Here is an 18,846-nt window from a genome sequence, read left to right as displayed (position 1 = left end):
TTGGTCCTGATGTTAAGAGTAATCAATTAGAAAAACTTCCAAACCAGTGGGGAGACCCAGGAGATTAAAGAAAACTTCAATCAACCCAAAACATATCAGAGAGGAAGAAAACTAAAATCAAAAACACAGAGAAAAGCAAAGAAAAAGCAGTTTAAAATGGAAAATAATATACCCTCTAGGTAAATTAAAGGGTAATTCAGCTCATTAAATTTACATAGATTAAATCTGCCAATAGGGAGATGTTCAAAATCTATAGACTATTTATAAAAAATACAGCTACGGTATAATAATCCAGAATGGTAAAAAGTTAACGGATAGAAATACATGCCAAATTGAATTTAGTTTTTTTTCCTTTATTGATTAAGGTATTACGAATGTGTCCTTATCCCCGTATTGTCCCCCATCCCCCTAATAGTATCAAGCCAATAGACCTTAAGCAAAAAAAGAAAAAAAAACTTTATTAGGTACAAAGAAACTTAGAAAATAATATTGAGGATACCTCCCAGAACATATAGCAAAAAGATAAAACATTGAGAAATAGAAAAGGGGAACAAAAACGAAGGAAATTATAGGACTAGTCCAGTAGGTACAATATCCAAATGAAAGGATTGCTGGAAGAAAAAAAAACTGAGAAAAAGGGGGAGAAGGTGAAGAACATAAGAAGAAATCAAGACATGCTCTTTCCAGATTGAAAAGACCACCCAGTCAGTGCTCAGGAAAACTAATGAAAATGGATGCACACTAAGGCATTTCATGAGTAAGTTACAGAACTCTGCGACAGAAAAGATACACCAAACTTTCAGAAAAAGAAAATAAGTCAGGTGTAAAGGATCAGAAATCACAATGGCTTCGATTTGCTTAACAGAATTATTAGAAGGTAGACTCCAGTGGCATTATGACTTGCAAAATTATGAAGAGAAATGATCTCTAGCCTGGAATATTATAGCTAGCTAAACTGTCAATATGGTGGGAGGGTAGAAAGAAGAGATACTTGTTTAAGAAAATGATGTTGATAGAATATTGTTTTCATTATTATAATAAGGAGAGATTTAGACAATTGATAGAGAGATTAGTGACAAGCAAACGATAAAAACAGACAGTTAGCAACTCTCAGGAAAATGGAAAGTACATAAAAGGAAAAGTAACCAGAGCATCATAGCTGAAATGTAGTTATAAGTAGCATATTTGTAATCTTAATGATATAAAAACCTACTATCTATTGAACCAAAAGGATAAATCTATGTTGTGAGAAGGGGGTGATGGAAATAGTGCATGTATATAGTGAGGACAAGAGGGGAAAGAAGGTTAAAACCTCAAATTTCATAGTGAGAAGTCAAAGACAAGACCTAAAACTGAAAAGCCAAGAGGTAGGTACATAATCTTACTGTTTGGTGACAAAGGAAGCAAATAATAGAAGAATCCTCCAAACAATTTAAAGTAGCTTCCTCTAGCTTCTGCTCTTTTATAAACCAAATATTGCCAATTAGTCTTCACAGAGGTTCTACCAATTTATACTCCCTGGAGCAATGTATGAGCGTGCCCACACCATCACTTTATCAACTCAAGTCCCCTGGGAGTGAGGCCAAGTCAGGGTTAGATGTGCACAAATGTTACTGAAATAAATGCCTGGGAAGGATCAAGGGAGGAGGGAGGACCACGGTGCAGTTCTGACGCCTGTAAGAAGGGAAGGAACGATTAGGTAGCAACAGCCTCAGACTACAGTACCCGTAAAGGGGAAGTCCAGAGCAAAAACTGCTCAATGGGGAGTTCTACAATGATCAGGGGTTGGTGAATTATAATACCACCCCCATCCTTAGTCACTGGGGAAATTCATCGCCTTGGGGAAATGTGGCTGCAATGTGTGAACCTCAGCAGATCAGAAAATTCGGCAGCTGTCCTCAGCTGTGTTCAGCGGTGTGTTGGTAAATGATGAACAACCAGTTCTACAGCAAGTTAAAAAAAAGTCTGTATTTGTAGCATTTGCAGCTTTCTGGGTGTAAATATTCCACTCTGGGCAGTTTCAAGCCACCAGTGTGCCAGTGTGATGACTCACTGAATGCTGAGTTTGAAAGCTGCTAACAACTGGCTTTCCCAAACCGGAGCGGATCCTGCAGGACACTAGGTGTGCTCCAGGCAGCAGTTTTCCTGCAGGGAGATGTGGGCAGTGCACCTCCTTAGCCACAGTGCCCACCAGCCTCGAGTGTTAGCAGCCATTTGATCTTAACAATGTGATTACTAAAAATAGGATGTCAGTGGCATTTGTTATTCTACTTTGTATTTTCCTTCACATGAATGAGGCTGAGGATCTTCTGATGTATTTATATATTATACCAAATGCATTTATTATGTAATGTATTTAATGTATTTTCTTTCCTATGAATTGAATCAATCCTTTGATTATTTTTTTTGAAATCTTTATGTCTATGTTCTACAAAACTAAAATCTGAATGTATTAATTTTAATACATTAATCCATTTAGTGAGTTTAATATAAATTCTGCTTATTATCTCCTTATCACATGAATAACATTTTAAAATCAATTCCTCTCAACCCTTTCCAGAAGGCAAACTGGAAAGAAATAAATGTACCTTTAATTGCTTGATATAGGTAAAATCCCTAGTTAGGAAATAAATTTCTATGATTCCTTTTTCACCATAATTTTTAAACTAACCATTACATGTACAGTATCAAGATATAATGTCTATATGTAACATTCAGGCAAAATAGGTTTTTAAATATACTAAAAGTTGATTGAAAATAGAAAATTTTATGGGGGGGGGAGAAGTCACTGAAGAAAAGTTTAGATCTACCTCCCAACACACATAGAATAGCAACAGCAACAACAACATAGTGGAGAGTTTTCCATTTGACAGTCTTCAAGGACAGAATAGAATCTTCAGGGAAATTAAGTTTGCAATATCATTATGAACACATTTTAATAACAGATATATTCTATACTGGCTCCTTTATATATTATTAGTTGAGACAACTGGTTGCATCGCATTAGCTTGGTGTAGCAAGTTGAAATTATCCACTATTAAATTAGAGGCTAAGAAACTCCAGATGAAATTGTTTTAAGATATACATGTTTTAAGTATTTTTGTTGTGCGGATAACACTGAATTAGCAGAATCTCCAATTAGACAAGATATCAGAAGACATCTAATACAGTCTCTCACTGAAAATAAACTTAGATACATTAACAGAAAAAGCTATAAAGAAACCAAAAAGGCAAAAATTCAAAACTACTTTGCCACAAAAGTTTTCTTCTTATGTTAATCCAACCACTGCTACTATATATATCTAGTATATATGGTAACAAAAGAGCTATGGATATCTGGAGTTTTAAAATGCTACAGTTTTCTAAAGTAAATACATGTATTTAATCAACTTTCAATCAATGATCCATTTCATGAACTGTATTTGACTCCAATGTTGCTGTTTTTCTTCTGCTCCACCTCTTCCAACCACAGCCTCCAATTCTCCCAACCACAACTTCCAACCTCAGCCATTTTCCTAGTTATTAGTCTTTTCAACCAGAAATCAAGTGGAAAAAGCAGATAAAAACTCATTGGTAGCTACAAAGAAGTTTTGATTATCTACAAGTTCCTTTTATCTTAATTTTCTCAAAACATGATCCATCGTGTTAAAAAAAAAAAAAAGAGAGAGAGAGAAACTTACCTCATCCACGTTTTCAAAGGCATTGATGATGTCATAAGGTAAACAAGACAACAGATCGATCACAAACCAAGTTTTTAAGTAGTTCATCCTTATCAACTTGGGGTCAGAAATGACCTCTCCGCCAGGTCCCACAAAGGTCGTGTGAAAATTTAAAACAATATCAACCAGAAAAATAACGTCCACCACACTGTCCAGCACCAACCAGGCTATGTTGTTCTGCTTCGTTTTGAAGGAAACATTATAAGGAACCATAATGGCGGTGTAAAAGGTAAGAATTAAAATCACCCAATCCCAAGTAGTTTTAAAAGCACAGTAGTGTAAAATAATGTGTGGTGGCGTCTTTGGTGCCTCTTGCTTATACTGAGGAAGGATATCTGATCCCAGCTGAAGAACCTAAAAAAGAGAGAAAATGCACATATAAGTGATGTGGACATCTTTGCACAGTCAGTGATGAATTCAAACTTACTGGCAGTCAAACCACAGCCCATTATCATGACTTCTGGTTTCAAGGCCAATCACGCCCTATTATTCCATCACCTTCTTCTCCTGAGTTTTACCAAAGTTTGTTCAAAGGAAGTCATCCCAAGTCCAATCATTCTACCAAAGTTGATCTGAATGCTGCTCCATCCAGATTTTTCTCCAGTGGCCAACTACTGATGCAGAAATTTGGGCACCATATGCAGAGGGTAAGAGACCGAATAAAGAAGCAGACCACTCCAGATGGTAGGTGACAGTTTTAATAAGCAAGGGAACTTCTGCACAAGGCTCATCTTGGGTGACTGCAGGTGAGTAGATCTCTACACCTACCCACCAGAATCTTGAAAGTTTACATGTAGACCTGCACTGGGCTCAGTCATGCACGCTGTACTGATGCTCTTAACACAGAGCTCTCTCAAGACTATGTCCTTGAAAATGGCTCCCACTGTGGGAAGGGTGGACAGAGCATACAGGGGAAGGGGACCAATTGCCCAGGTCCAGCTTAAGGGTCTAACAGCGATCACTTCTTCTCAATGGCCTCCTCCAACAACAACACTGACCACAGCACTGCTGGACATCCACTTCTGGGAGTGCCTTCTGCACACTCACTTGGCCAGTATGCGTGGAATCACATGTGTCTCACTGACTGTCCAACAATTATTTGGGTGACTCACTGTTATTCACACATCTTAAGCACCTCAGGGAGCATAACTTTAATTCTGATGGCCTTGCTGAACCCTATGTTGGTGATGTTGTTGAGTGGGACTCAGCAACGGCCCTAATAACTGGCACAGTGATATGGGGGTTAAAAATGTTATAGCCTATCTTTTCCTTTTCTCCCTTCAATCAGGACTTAAAAGAATACTGTTTCCTATCCAGATTTAAATTCCCTTTAGGGGAAAAAAAATAAATATTCAAGTTTGCTTCTCCATACCTTTTTGACAAATGGAAAATTTTTCAGTGCAAGGTTATATGAACCTTGACTTACTTTGATTAGGTCTAAGTAAAGACACACCCAAAAAAGCAGAGGACAGAGCAAGAGTGGAGTTCTGGGAAATCTTGGGCATGGTAACAGGATTTAGCATTGCTTTCCAGAACCTAGAATTTGGAAATTGTGAAAAGGAGTTGAAGCTCATTTCTTCCTTCAACTATTAATAGAAATCAAACATCCCACAGAGCTCTGACAGTGTTGCGGGCCCTACATGATTTGCTAACAGAAAGACAAATCCACCCTGCTTGGTACCCAGGAATAATGTAGGATGTATCCTCTAGAGATGGAATGGGATCACTCCTGAGTACAGTATTTCTTAAATCTGGTTACAAACTAGAATCATCTGAAGAAATTTTAAAGCACAGTATACTCACTCATACCTATACCCCACCCCAGAAAATAATTGTTAATCTTGTGTGGGTTTTCAGAACCTTTCCAAGTGATTATAATTTACAGTCCAAAGTAAACCATTATCTTCTATTTCTTTAGACATTCAGAACCCCATTCTTCAGACAGTGACTTGCATATATAAAGTGATTCCAAAATGCTATGAAGAGAGAGAGGAGGAGAAAAAAAAGAAGAAAAAAAAAGAGGAAGAGGGGAAAGAATGGCAACAACAACTAAAGGGTTATATGCTTAAGCTTTTATCTTTCTCACATACAGAGCACTACCTTAATCTTAACTCCCTTACTGGGGCTTTCTTATAAACCAGTTCAGTAACAACTCTTTATTCTCATTTGTACTTTCCTAAGCAATAAGCCTTAGGTGGGGGTAGATAAAATAAAGTTTTCTGGTGTATTTTTGTATCAATACAGATACATTCTCTCTGAATATCTGAGTGTTCACGCTAATGGAGTCAGAACCATGGACAGTGGTATGTTTGCCTCTACCTAGTATGAAAGGGAGAAGCTGAAGCCAATCAGCAGGATGTCAGTGCATCTAGAAAATTGGTGCATTGCCTTCATGGAGACCAGGATCCCTGAAACTGGAGACCAGCTCCAAATTTAGATGTCCCAGTGGAGTTAAAATAAAATTTAAATATCTTGGGGAAAGTAAAAGAGCTATTGAAATTCAACAGCAAGTCCAAATACTCTGGTTGAGCAAATTATAAGATCCTGAGAACACCTGAAAAGACAATATCTTTGTGCTAACTTGGTGCTTGTTCTGGGTCAGTCCTTGGATATCTGACTAAATATATTGAGAACCTTGTTATTCTTGTATGTTTTCTGAAACCAAGGCTAAGTCCTGACAGAAAGTAGTTTTGTATCTGATTCAGGTTTGTGAATTAGGGATGACTGATAAAGAAACTAACAACAATCAAAAAAGCAAAGCAAAAAAAATCAGATGAGAAGAAACCAGAATGAGAGTTCCTCAAAAATAAAAGTAAAAATGATGAGCTGTCAATGGAAGAGAAACTTTCCACTTGATGTAGAGAGGAAAAAAAATCATGAGTGATTCGGGCATTAATGTAGAAAATTTTCCTTTTCCTCTTCATGGTCCCTTTCCTCTTGTTCTTGTCCAATGTATTAACAAAAAAAGGAAAGCTCTAAATAGGGTGTAGTTAAGATCCAGAAAGAATCATGACTATAAAAGTCAGCAGTCACAGAAACAAACTCCTACACTTCAGTTTGATTTGTAGAAAGAAACAGACAACTCAAGGCCAAAAAAAAAGTTGCTTCAAAAATGAGTAGTACTTAGTAACAAGCATTATTGAAAAAGGAAGTTGTATCTAATTATCTACTTTAAATCTTGTACCAATTGCATATCATCTTTTTTAAAATATTGTGATGATTATTACCAGTTAATATCTAGTGCTAAGTCTTATTTGGGCTTTTATAAACATGTCCGCTCATAAAAGTATGACTCTCTCCCCAAGCTAACAGGTCTATTTATAGCAGAAAACAATACAAGTCCCTCTGTCAGCTATGGTCCAAGAACAAGTGCAGAACCCTTTAAATTCAAGGAACATACTTAATTCCTAACCCTCTCCAATCCAAACTAATACCTTCAGCTAATGAAGAAAGTTACTCCTGTGCACTTCAACTCACCTTCTCCAGCAGAACAAACTGATGAACACATGCATTTAATTTATCTTTTCTCAGTTATCTCAGAATATTTTGTGAATCCCCAGTCAATGCTCAGCATAGTTTTGGTACCTTGATCAGCTTTTTTGGCATCTTTCATATCAGGAAGACAAATTATGATTACAGAAGACACGTGAACAACAAAGCTTTGAGCTGCCCCAGAGTTCTGTGCTCATTCCTTTTCTCCCTGGTTTCAATACACTGACTCTGAGTAACATGGTCTAATCCTTGGCTTTGGCAGCCATATCTGTGAAGATGACACCAAGGCCTCCAATGCAAGCCCAAATATCCCTCTGGGGCCTGACCCATAAATCTCCACTCAGATTTCCTGCCAGACTCTTCAAACTCAGTATGTTCAAAACTGAACTCGTTATCATTACCTCCAGACCTTCTCTTCCTCCTCTTATGTGTACCATTCTATTAACCAACAGCACTTACTATCTACCTAGTTGTCCACACTAACAACACGGAGTTGACCTGGACTCATCTCCTTATTTCACATTCAATTCTAATCTATCAACAAACATGTTGACTCTGATCTTGATGTGTCTGCAATCTGCCCACTTCTGCTCCGGGATCCCTTGATTAAAGCCATGGTCATCCCAGCTGAATGTCCACTAGAAACTCTTAACTGGTTTTCCCTCTCTACCCATTCATCACAGAGCCACTAGGTCAAGCAGGGGTTCTTCAACATTTTTGTGCCATGGATCTTTTTGGGCAATCTGGTGAAATCTATGGCCCTCTTCTTAGAATAACCTTTTTAAATTAATGCAACAAAAATATGGGATTGCCAAGGAAACCATGGGGACCAATTTCCCATTAAGAGGTTTCTCTGAAGCATGAATGCAGTCATGTCACTTTCCTGGCATATGGGACACCAACCACCACTGTTTCACTATATACCACCTTAACCTTTCCTTCCCCAGCTAACTTCACCCACACTGAAGTCACTCTCAAAGTCATCGCACTATCTCATTTTGAGCCTTTGCATATGCTGGCCTCTCTTTACCTGCCTCTTATATTTTTCCTTCAAGATTCACTCAGCCCAGCTATCATCTCATTCAGGTAGCCCTCTCCAGAGCCCCACATGTGCTCCCACTGCACCTGTCATAACATTTATCTGATCCCATTACCAGATTCCTCTGCTAGGTTTTTAGCTCCTTGATGATAGATCCCATTGCTTATTTCATACCTACCTCCTTTGCAGAGTACCAAGTATAGAGCAAACCCTCAATATGTATGTGCTGCATCCAGAAATGGATGAATGCATGAACTCCCTATCTCATTTGCTCAAAGGACACCTCACACTCCACAGACATCACCTGGGATGTCATGAACTGCTTTCCAATTTCAAAAGTTAGAGAAAATAAAAAGAAATATCTGAAATGTCTATAACTCTGTAAGGGAAAAATAAATTATCAGATAAGCATTTGTAAAATAATAGCCAAAAATATCAATACTGAATCATTTGGGAAGAGGGTAATGTACCACCACCACCACCTTGGAAAGCAAAGATAATCTCACACTTACTTCAGCTAATCTTGAATGCTTGTGGACCACCTCTGTTTTATTCATTGGCGTGAGCTGCTGCAAAACACTTCGGCTATTTGTCAAAGCCCGTGTCAACCGGGCAAATTTGGTCCAACCTTAAAAATAAGAAGAGAAAGTCTCAGTTTTTCACACATAATCAACATTCTTGGTAATATTCAAATGATCTCAGAAATAACATGACATCCAGAACTAATGACAAGTATCAACCAAAAGTATTTTACTTCTATCTAGACTCATCATATATTTCAAGTGAGGCTGTAAAGTAATAAGTAATTTTATGTGTGACCTTTGAGTTTTGCTCATATCTATAATACAGTCCCAGTAGCCAGCATGGCTAGCTGTCCACAAAATTCTGTGCTCCCTTTGCATTGTACAGGGATGGTTTTGCTTTGTTGGGCAAAAGTGACAAGAACGTCTTTAGATCATAGTAACTATATGTTGGCAAAATATGTACTCAAATATTTCCTTGTGGTCACTTCTCTTTCTTACATCAACTGAATATTATAATTGCACTGAATATTTTTTAGAAACTTCCAAATCAATCTTACACTACTTATTGAAGTTTCATATTTCTAAGACAGGTGATGTTATACCCCTTGGTACATCTGAGTATTGGATTAAAAGACCAGCCTATTTTCATCCCCTGTGTATAATAATGTTTATCCAGAAAATATTTTGGAAAAAACATTGAGGATATACTGAAGGAATAAGTTCAATGACACATGGAAGAATACAAATTACCAAATGGTTTGTGTGCCGGGGTCCTGCCCCAGCAGGTCCAGGGGTCCCCAAAGGTGTGGACGGAGTCGGCGAAGAAGGAATGAGGAGGAATGACATGGAGACAGTGTTCAGTTGATCAACAGCCTAGCCAGGATCTCCAGCCCGGATCTCCAGCCAAGTTCTAGTCTGGATCTCCAGAGAGGTTCTGCTTCAGATCTCCAGCCAGGTTCAGTCACCAGGTTCTAGTCAGGTTCTCTTGCCATGTTCTATAGTCAGGTTCAGTCCAGGATCTTTTGCCATGTTCTCTCGCTAGGCTCCATCTCCAGGCTCTGAGGCCAGCCTCTGTCCAGGATCCCCTGCCATGCTCTCTCCAGCGAAGTTCTTCTGTATCTAGAGAACGTTCTGTGTAGGTTCTGTGCCTAGGCTCTGTCTCTCTTGGTCCTGTCTTCCAAGCCCTGTGTCCTTAGTTCTGTGTTCTGAGTTCTGTCTGTTGTTGTCTTGTTGCATCTGTATTTATACCAGTTGATTCTAATCCTGTCAATTTCTATTACAAAGGTTAGGGCGTTTCTTATCTCCATTCCAGGGAGTAAAGATTATGTAGCTTAAGCATGATTGTTTGTAGTTAAATTGATTAACTACCCGCCTGGCACTTAGTTAAGGAGTTTCATCCCCTCCCTAACTTCAGGGGAAAATCCCTACCTGGGGATTCAACCTTTCTCAGAGAGGTGACCTTGGTTAAAACACAGCGCCAAGAAGGTGAGCAAACATATTAAGAACCGTATGCCATATATGCCAGGTCCCTTGAAACAGCAAGGATGGACCGGCTCCCGGCAGATATACTGAAGGAATAAGTTCAATGACACATGGAAGAATACAAATTACCAAATGGTTTGTGTTCCCCCATTTCCTAGGTTCAGGGCTTTATTTGTAATCCTCATTCCTAAATAGTCATCATTTTTCTCAAGACCCCTTTACCAGCTGCCTCTCCTCACTTTCAGCAGATTACCTCGTCAAATAAGTTACTGAAGAAACAAAAGCCGTAGGAAACATGACAGTGTTCCAGTTCCCTTCCATCCCTCCACCTCTACACCCACCCACTTGACACTGATTCTGGCCTCCACCTTTATCATCTCAGAAAATTAGGCATTTGCTCATTCCTGATCATTCATATGTTCTATTCATGCACTTATCAGTGGTTTCTAGATTTTTCACTGTCACTAACAATGCCACAGTGAACTTCCTTAGGCCTATCTTTCTGTGCTCATGGACACGTCTAGAACTGCTTATGTTATTAGATAAATTAGTTCATTTGATCTGTCACCAACCCCCATGGTACAAACTTTGAAAAAGTTGAGCAGCCACACTGTCTAGGTCAGAGGAAAAAAAACACATCAGCAGTTCTAACTTCTCCCAGAGATATATTTACTGATCTCACCTTTACAGAGACTTAACTGTGTGACTGATTATTCAGCACAGTTCGCTGATGTTACTTAGACGTGGTCGATACAGGATAATGTGAACAGACAGATGAATATGAAGAGCCTAATAGTTGCTCTGTAAGTTGTTCATGGTATTATGAGAACATTTGTTCTCCTAAAAGCTCAGGATGCCAACTCCTTCTTAATAAAACATTAGTTTAGCTCTATTGGGTTGCAATTAACCTCTATGTCATGGACTGCTTAATCTTAAAAATAAAAGGAAGTTGCAGAGGCAGTTAAATCAATCTACTGGACTGCAACACAAGATTCTAATCCATAAGAAAAAAAGCTTAGGTAAACAATTATACTCTTGGCCAAAGAGACTACATGGTATAATTACTCATATTTCATCTGTTGTTTCCTCTCTAAAGAAAATCATTGGCTTCCCACAGGGGAAGATTGCTATTTTTGCCCTTATTTTCATCCTACAGAAAATTTTTGTCTCAATTATTGGCACAAAGATGCCATAACTATTTGGCACAGGACATTTCACACTGTAAGTGTTTTGGCAATTTTGGAATCTGTTTGAAAGTACTATACAGTATAAATGGGCAGAGATTTGAGCCATCTCTTTTAGAACACATATGGCTAATCAACAGAATGGATTTCTTGGCTGTAATTTTTCCCCTTTGTATTATTATAAATGATGTATTGAGTCCCACTGACTGATTACCTGAGCAACAGTTCCAAGACCTCAATACCAGGAACAAAAGATAACAAAAACACTTTGCCCCCTTGTATTATTTTCAGTAAATTCTGTTGATTCAAAACAGTAAAATTCTGTCAGAACCAATGTATTCTCAACTTGTGCTTGTTTTGGTTTGGGTTGTGGGTTTTTTTGTTGTTATTGTTTTGTTTTGTTTGTTAAAAAGAAGAGCAGGGGGAAAATACCATTAAGGTGAAAAATTTGTAGGGAAAAATGGACATCTTTAAACCCAAACAATAAGTTTCCACTGGAAAGAATGAGTCAGCACAGTGCCATAGAGATGACATGGGATTGGAAATCAGTGAGGCTTGAGTGTCAGGATCTTGAACAGTAAAATGAGATAAAAACAATAGTTTCCAGAATTATAGAAATGTGCGATAAAGACTACAAAGTTCCTGCCACATATTAACTACTTCATCCAAACTGCTTTCCTTCCTCTCCAATGGTTTTTGCTACCATCCATCACGGTATAAATCAAAGGTATTGTTGACATCACTTGGTGCCATTCATTTTAAAGGCAAAAATCAACTGAGTATGAAGTTTTGGTGATCATAAAATTGATTTTGAAGAAGAGATACACTCAAATTAGTTGGCTGCTGTCAGTTATAGTTACTATCCCAGATACCATTCAGAAATAAAATTCAGATTTAGCCAGTGTACTCAAGTCTTTCAACCATATGTTTCTTGGTAAAAAGTACCAGAAGTAGGAGATTGATGTCAATCCAATCAATTTTGGCAAAACTTCAACAGACTCGGGCCCTTGTTCCAATCTCGACACCTTTTCACAATAAGAAGTAAAATGTCCTTGCTCTGGGATTAAAAGTTGCGTTCTGGTTTGCCAGCATGTGGATGCACTTGTCTTTCTGCATCCCAAAACGCTATTTCCTAAATCCTCGGCAAATACTCTCAACCTACTCTCTTGCAAGCATCCTCAATTCCCTGACCTTCTGATCCTGCTCCCTGATCCTTGAGCTCGCTGATTCTTTTCATCTTACTCACCTGACCAAATTCTAACTCTGGTTAAATCCAACTCTTCACCTACTTCTATATCTGTACACCTTTGGCCTAACACGGGTGGAGTAAAACACATAATTATGTTCACAGATACTAGTGAAACTCATGACTACTGGCCTCAAGTAGACATCAGTGCTACTCACAAACCTGATAGATTGCCTTTGCCCACTCTCTTCTCCACACTCACAGATTACTGTTCATACCTACTCCTTTCTCCTCACACCTTTAACACTTCCTCACTCCTTTTCCATCTTTGCTCTCAATTGATAATCATGAATCCTACATTACTGAGAAAATAGAAACAATCAGAAGAAAACTTCCACTTTATACATATGTGTGTCTGTCCCACCTATTAGGAGACGAGGGAAGGAACTCTGTATTTCCAGGACCAAGAATAGTGCTTGTCCCATACTGTGTGCTCAACTTGTACTTTGGGTTTTTTTAATGAATAAAATAGATAAACAAGGAAAATAAAATAGTCCTAGAAGAGTCATGAAAAGGCTCATGTTAACACATTGCGGACCAGTGGTCTTACTGCTTTACCCAGTGGCCCGAGAAGTTTCTATTGAACAAGTACAAAAAACATTTTACATAAATGGTAAAGGCACACTTTAAAATTAAATACCCATTGCATTTTGAAGTTATTTATTCCATGTTCTTGCAAGCTAATATCTTTTTAAAGAATTCTCGTGATTGGGCCACAAGCCTTAGAACAGAAAACACAAGAATTCTTGTGATCCGTCCACAATGTGTTAAGTAACTCTGTTTAACCCACGGCTGAATGAAAAGTAATCTTGTCTCCAACCTCAATTCTTTAGCCCCAAATCATTTCGATATTATGGTCTTATCACAAAATCTCATTTGCTGTTTCCCAAAAGTTCCATGGTCCCCTTTACTCAACTTAAAAGGTTGAAAGATACAAATTTTTGCCTAAACTTGCTTTTGCATACTTCTAGTTTTATAGCAATAGTAGGATGATTACTTCATGGGATAAATATTTTATCTCTGTTGAATCCTTCATATTAAATTTATAACTTGCATGAATAATAGAAAGTTACTCATATACACCATTCATAGTTACCTGTGCAATACTTCTTTCAGCAATCTGTTATGTGCTTGAAAAGTGTGGAGGAGTCTCAAAATAAACGTCTATTCAAAATAAGCTCTTCCTCTAAAAATTCTGGCACTAGAGATAGTTGAATCCTTTCCACAATGGGGTCAGATTTTTCCTATAAAATCTAATTTGCATGTCTAACAAGCACGTTATTCAAAATCAAGTGATCTGTGTTGTCTGGAGTTCATTCATTTTTTGTAAGAATGGATTATGCATTTTAAGAGATTACACCTGACAAAGAACTCTGTGATTCTGATGTGCAAATGCAGAGATGAAGGTGGAGGCAGGAAAATGGAGACACATTAATTTGAAAAATAAAATTCAACCCTTAATATTTACACCCTTTCCCCCAATGTCATCAGAAAATGCTGCCAACTTTCATTTTCCATAGATAGGCTACAAAGTTAATGACATCACCTTTAATGTTCAGCAGATCAAAACTGTGAGAAAGTATTATACTCATTTTGGCCAACATTAGCTGTGCCATGACATCACTTGGTGTAAATTAGAGAAAACAATAGGTATCATCAGCTCTTAGTTATAGGTTCTTCATAGGCATTCCCTTCTCAAGTTGATGAACTTCCTCTCCATTCCTACTTCACTAAGAGTTTTTATCATGAATGGGTGTTGGGTTTTGTCAAATGCTTTTTCTATGCAAATTGATATGATCATATTACATTTCTTCTTTAGCCTGTTGATATAGTGAATTACAATGATTGTTTTTAAATGTTGAACCAGCTTTGCATATGTGGACTAAACCCCGCTTGATCATTGTGTGTAATTCTTTTAATACATTGTTGTATTCTCTTTTGTTGAGGATTTTTGCATCTATATTCATGAGAAATATCGGTCTGTAATTTTCCTTTCTTATATTATCTTTTTCTGAGTTTGGTGTGAGGGTAGTGCTGGCCTCATAGAATGAGAAGAGTTCTCACTACTTCTATTTTCTGGAAGAGACTATGAATTTGACAGTAACACCATCTGCACCAGGTATTTTCTTGTTTGGGAAGTCTATTAATTTATTTAATAGCTATTGGACAATTAATGTTATTGCCCCTAGTGTGAGTTGTGATAGTTTGTATCTTCAAGGAATTGTCCCATTTTAACTAAATTACCAATGTGGTGGCTGTAAAGTTGTTTGAAGTATTTTTTTAATCTTTATTGCTGAAAGTATTACATATGCCCCCGTTCTTCCCCAACCTGCTGCCCCCCCACACACACACACACCAATTTTTTTGCAATGCTTTAATGTCCATGGATGGCTCTTCTTTAATTTCTGATATTATTAATTTGTGCCTTCTCCATTTTTCAGGTTAGCCTAGCTAGAGGTTTGTTAACTTTAATAACCTCTTCAAAGAATCAGCTTTGGATTGTAGTGATTTTCTCTAATGTTTTTCTGTTTTCTATTTCATTGATTTCTGCTCTAAGATTTATTTACTGTCTTCAGCTTGTTTTGACTTAAGTTGCTCTTCTTTGGCTTCCTTTTCCAAGGTGGACGCTTAGGTCATTAATTTTATATCATTCTACTTTTCTAATATTAGCATATAAGGTTATAAATGTCCCTCTAAGCACCACGTTTGTTGCATACCTCATATTTGATAAGTTGTGTTTTATTTTCCGTTAGTTCAAAATATTTTTCTGATTATTTTAAGCCTTCTTCTTTGACCCATGGTCTATTTAAAAATGTATGAATTTCCAAACATTAGAAATTTTCTAGCTATCTTTCTGTTACTGATTTCTCACTTAATTCCATTGTTGTCTAAGAATATACTTTGTAAGATTTCTACTCTTTTAAATTTCTCAGGGTATGTTTTATGGCCAGAATGGGATCTACCTAATGAACACTCCATTTAGGCTTGAGAAGAACAGGTATTCTGCTGCTATTGGATGAAGAACTTTGAATTTTCAAACAAACAAATGAGCATAATTAGAAAATTATTCCACTAGAAGACTATTATATTAGAAATAACATTTGGCCCTAACTAGTTTGGCTCAGTGGATAGAGCGTCAGCCTGCGGACTGAAGGATCCCAGGTTCGATTCTGGCCAAGGGCATGTACCTTGGTTGTGGGCACATCCCCAGTGTGGGGGGTGCAGGAGGCAGCTGATCGATGTTTCTAACTCTCTATCCCTCTCTCTTCCTCTCTGTAAAAAGTCAATAAAATATATTTTTTTAAAAAAAGAAATAACATTTGAATTTATCCTAAACTTCCTAGACACTGGGTATATGAGTAAAGGCATAGGAACAGGTAGGACAGGTCCAAATGTGAATGCTTTATTCATTCTTTCAGGAGATGATTTAATACACACATTTTCAGAAATTCAACAGTGAATTGATTTATATCATGCTTTAAATGATTTGCACATTGTAAAATATTCCTTGCAATTTGATGCTAACCAGAAACTGAGCAGCTATAGTAATATACACGTGATTTTATCTGCAGGAAATAAGAGCAGTGCAATTTCTCTACAATTATGATTACAGTTGGAAAGATTAAAGCTTTTATACCAATTTTTTTAAGACGTAAGAAAAGGCAATGTTTGCCAAATGCAAAAAGGAAGACATTTAATTTTTAGTCTTCTAAGAGATTATTAAACACATTGCATAGAAACTTTTCCTAAGGGTTTTTTAAATTCTTCATTTATTACACCAATTTCTAATTTAAACATAATTGAAGAGAATAAAATGAGAGCAAAGGGAATAAAATCCCATGCCACTGACTACTGTTTTCTATAGCAGTCTCTCTGAATATAGTCAGTAAGATTCTGATGAGAATGTTTTCATTTTCTAGCCACTCTCTTGATAACCAAATTATTCTTTACATAATCTAGCAACATCTATCCAAGAGAATCTACAACAACCCAATTTTTAAAAGGTGAAAAGTAACCCTAGCCAGTTTGGTTCAGTGGATAAAGTGTCGGCCTGTGGGCTGAAGGGTTCCAGGTTTGATTCCTGTCAAGGGCACATGTCCGGGTATCAGGCTAGATCCCCAGTAGGGGGCATGCAGGAGGCAGCAGATCAATGATTCGTTCTCACCATTGATGTTTCTACCTCTCTCTCTCTCCATCTCCCTTCCTCTCTGAAATTAACAAAAATATATTTTTAAAAAAATAAATAAAAGGTGAAAAGTAACCTGAAAAGGTCAATTAATCAAACTCTAATACATTTAGCAAAAATTAATCAACTGTGTTCTAGTAAGATTTCACCCAAGCCATCCCACAAGTTATAATTTTTGTTTCTAAAACTCACTGTGTTATAAGTTGCTGAAACTCCCATTACATCAATCCTAAATTAATAATGTTCTGAGAAATCTCTTCTTTATGTCTTTTTTCAATTCCCCTTATTATAATTTAAGTAACAGTTATCTCAACTTGCTATTTCCATTCAAAAATATGATTGAAAAATGATCCAGACAATGACTAGTATGAATGTGTAAGGGTCATGGAGTACAATTTTATTTTTGAGTTCAACCAATAGATTTTGTTAAAATAATAATAACAATAATACATTTAAAAGACAGCCAAATTCTTAAGAGTAGTAATTCCTTTGAAAATTACCTTTTGTTGAATCATCCTCTATTGGCTGTTTGAACAATGTAATATCCTTGAAAGTGCATAGGAACAAGACCACCTTTTCATGTTCATTTCTTATTGGTGCAATTTGCATATAAAACCAAACAGGAGTTCCTGAAAGAGAAAGAAAGGACAACAGAGTGTGGCAAAGCCTCAGCAATGACTTGGTCTCCTGCCTTTCCTCTGACTTCAGCTGCCAACTGCTATGCCAGGAATTAACACCAATACAATAGTATTTTAACTGCTAAAAAGGATTCAAGAAAACTTTAATTTTGTATCAACTACCAGTTGCTCAAAAATTAACAAACAGAAGGAAATAGCTAAAAAACATATATGCGTGGGGAAGGCCTGGGATGGGGCAGGAGTTGGGTGGAGAGGGGCAAAAAGGGGGAAAATGGGAGACATCTGTAATACTGTCAACAATAAAAATAATTACATCAAATTAAATATTTTAAAAAGGACATATATGCATATACCATGGACACAGGTAATAATTTGGTAAAAGCCAAGGTAGGGGTAGGCAGGGGAGGGTAGAGGTGGGCAAAGGGGGAGAAGAGGACTTCTGCAATAATGTCAACACTAGAAAATTTTTAATAAAAGAATAATGATAGTAATAATATATTTATACACATATTTTTCAACACAAACTACCAAAACTTGAAAGTAAAGGCCAGGGTGTCATTTCACAACGCAGGAGCACAAAGGCAAGCTCGCTACTGAAGTGACACAAGCACTGCTGCTCTGACCAGCTTCCTTCAGATAGTCTCACCAAGTGTGGCCACTCCCAGGGGCTTCTCTTTGTCACTTTGAGAAGTGCCACTTGACTTCAACAGTAATACCTGATGCTCTGGTAAGTATTTCTCTGGGAAGAGCATCTGAAATGCTGGGATAGACTTCTAAGATAGCTCTATGGCTTTGACTGTACCCCCGCATCAGACACACTAAGGCTGGTGTACGCAGAGCTCTACCTGACGCCTTTAAAACAATGTTAAAGGGGGGGAAATTATCCCCAGCCCTTGAGAGACTCAGGTGTCTTTATGAGCCACTGCTTCCTACCTCCCTCCCTCAAAGCAGGAGGCTGGACTCTCACCCGGTTGTTCAAACAGTGGCTCTTGCAGACCACGGAGGACAGTTTCGTGCTTAAGTTCTGGACCAATCAGAACTGGCATTATGTCAAATAAATATCTGAAGATAAGAGAAATGACTTCAAAGGAGTAATTATCCATTAAACAATAAAACACTGAAGGAATGTTCCATCAGAATCAAAAAGACTTATTTTCCATCATGTTAGCTCTAAGCCACAGTGCAGTAAAGCCTCCCCAAATATTTTGCCCTGAAGACATGAAAGCCTTTGTCAGGTGTGCGGTGAAGTACAGGGGAACTGTGCAGCTATAAATAGTCTCTAGGTGAGACTTGATAGCCTGTTGGTGGCTACCAATGAAAACGAAATAAGAAGTGC

The 18,846-nt window shown here is 37.6% G+C and overlaps 1 protein-coding gene across 1 annotated transcript in view; it reads right to left on the bottom strand.

Annotated features, from left to right (window-relative positions):
- The window catches only part of KCNH5 (potassium voltage-gated channel subfamily H member 5), a 250,185-nt gene that overhangs the window by 200,166 nt on the left and 31,173 nt on the right, over positions 1–18,846 (bottom strand). The window contains exons 4-6 of the mRNA XM_059694117.1: positions 17,373–17,501; positions 8,763–8,878; positions 3,681–4,073 (exon numbers count right to left, since the gene is read on the bottom strand). Coding sequence (XP_059550100.1) covers positions 3,681–4,073; positions 8,763–8,878; positions 17,373–17,501 — 638 coding nt within the window. The remainder of the gene's footprint in view (positions 1–3,680; positions 4,074–8,762; positions 8,879–17,372; positions 17,502–18,846) is intronic.

The sequence above is a fragment of the Myotis daubentonii genome, chromosome 1, assembly GCF_963259705.1.
Source record: "Myotis daubentonii chromosome 1, mMyoDau2.1, whole genome shotgun sequence".
NCBI classification, from domain to species: Eukaryota; Metazoa; Chordata; class Mammalia; order Chiroptera; family Vespertilionidae; genus Myotis; species Myotis daubentonii.
This window is presented reverse-complemented; position numbering and strand designations above follow the sequence as displayed.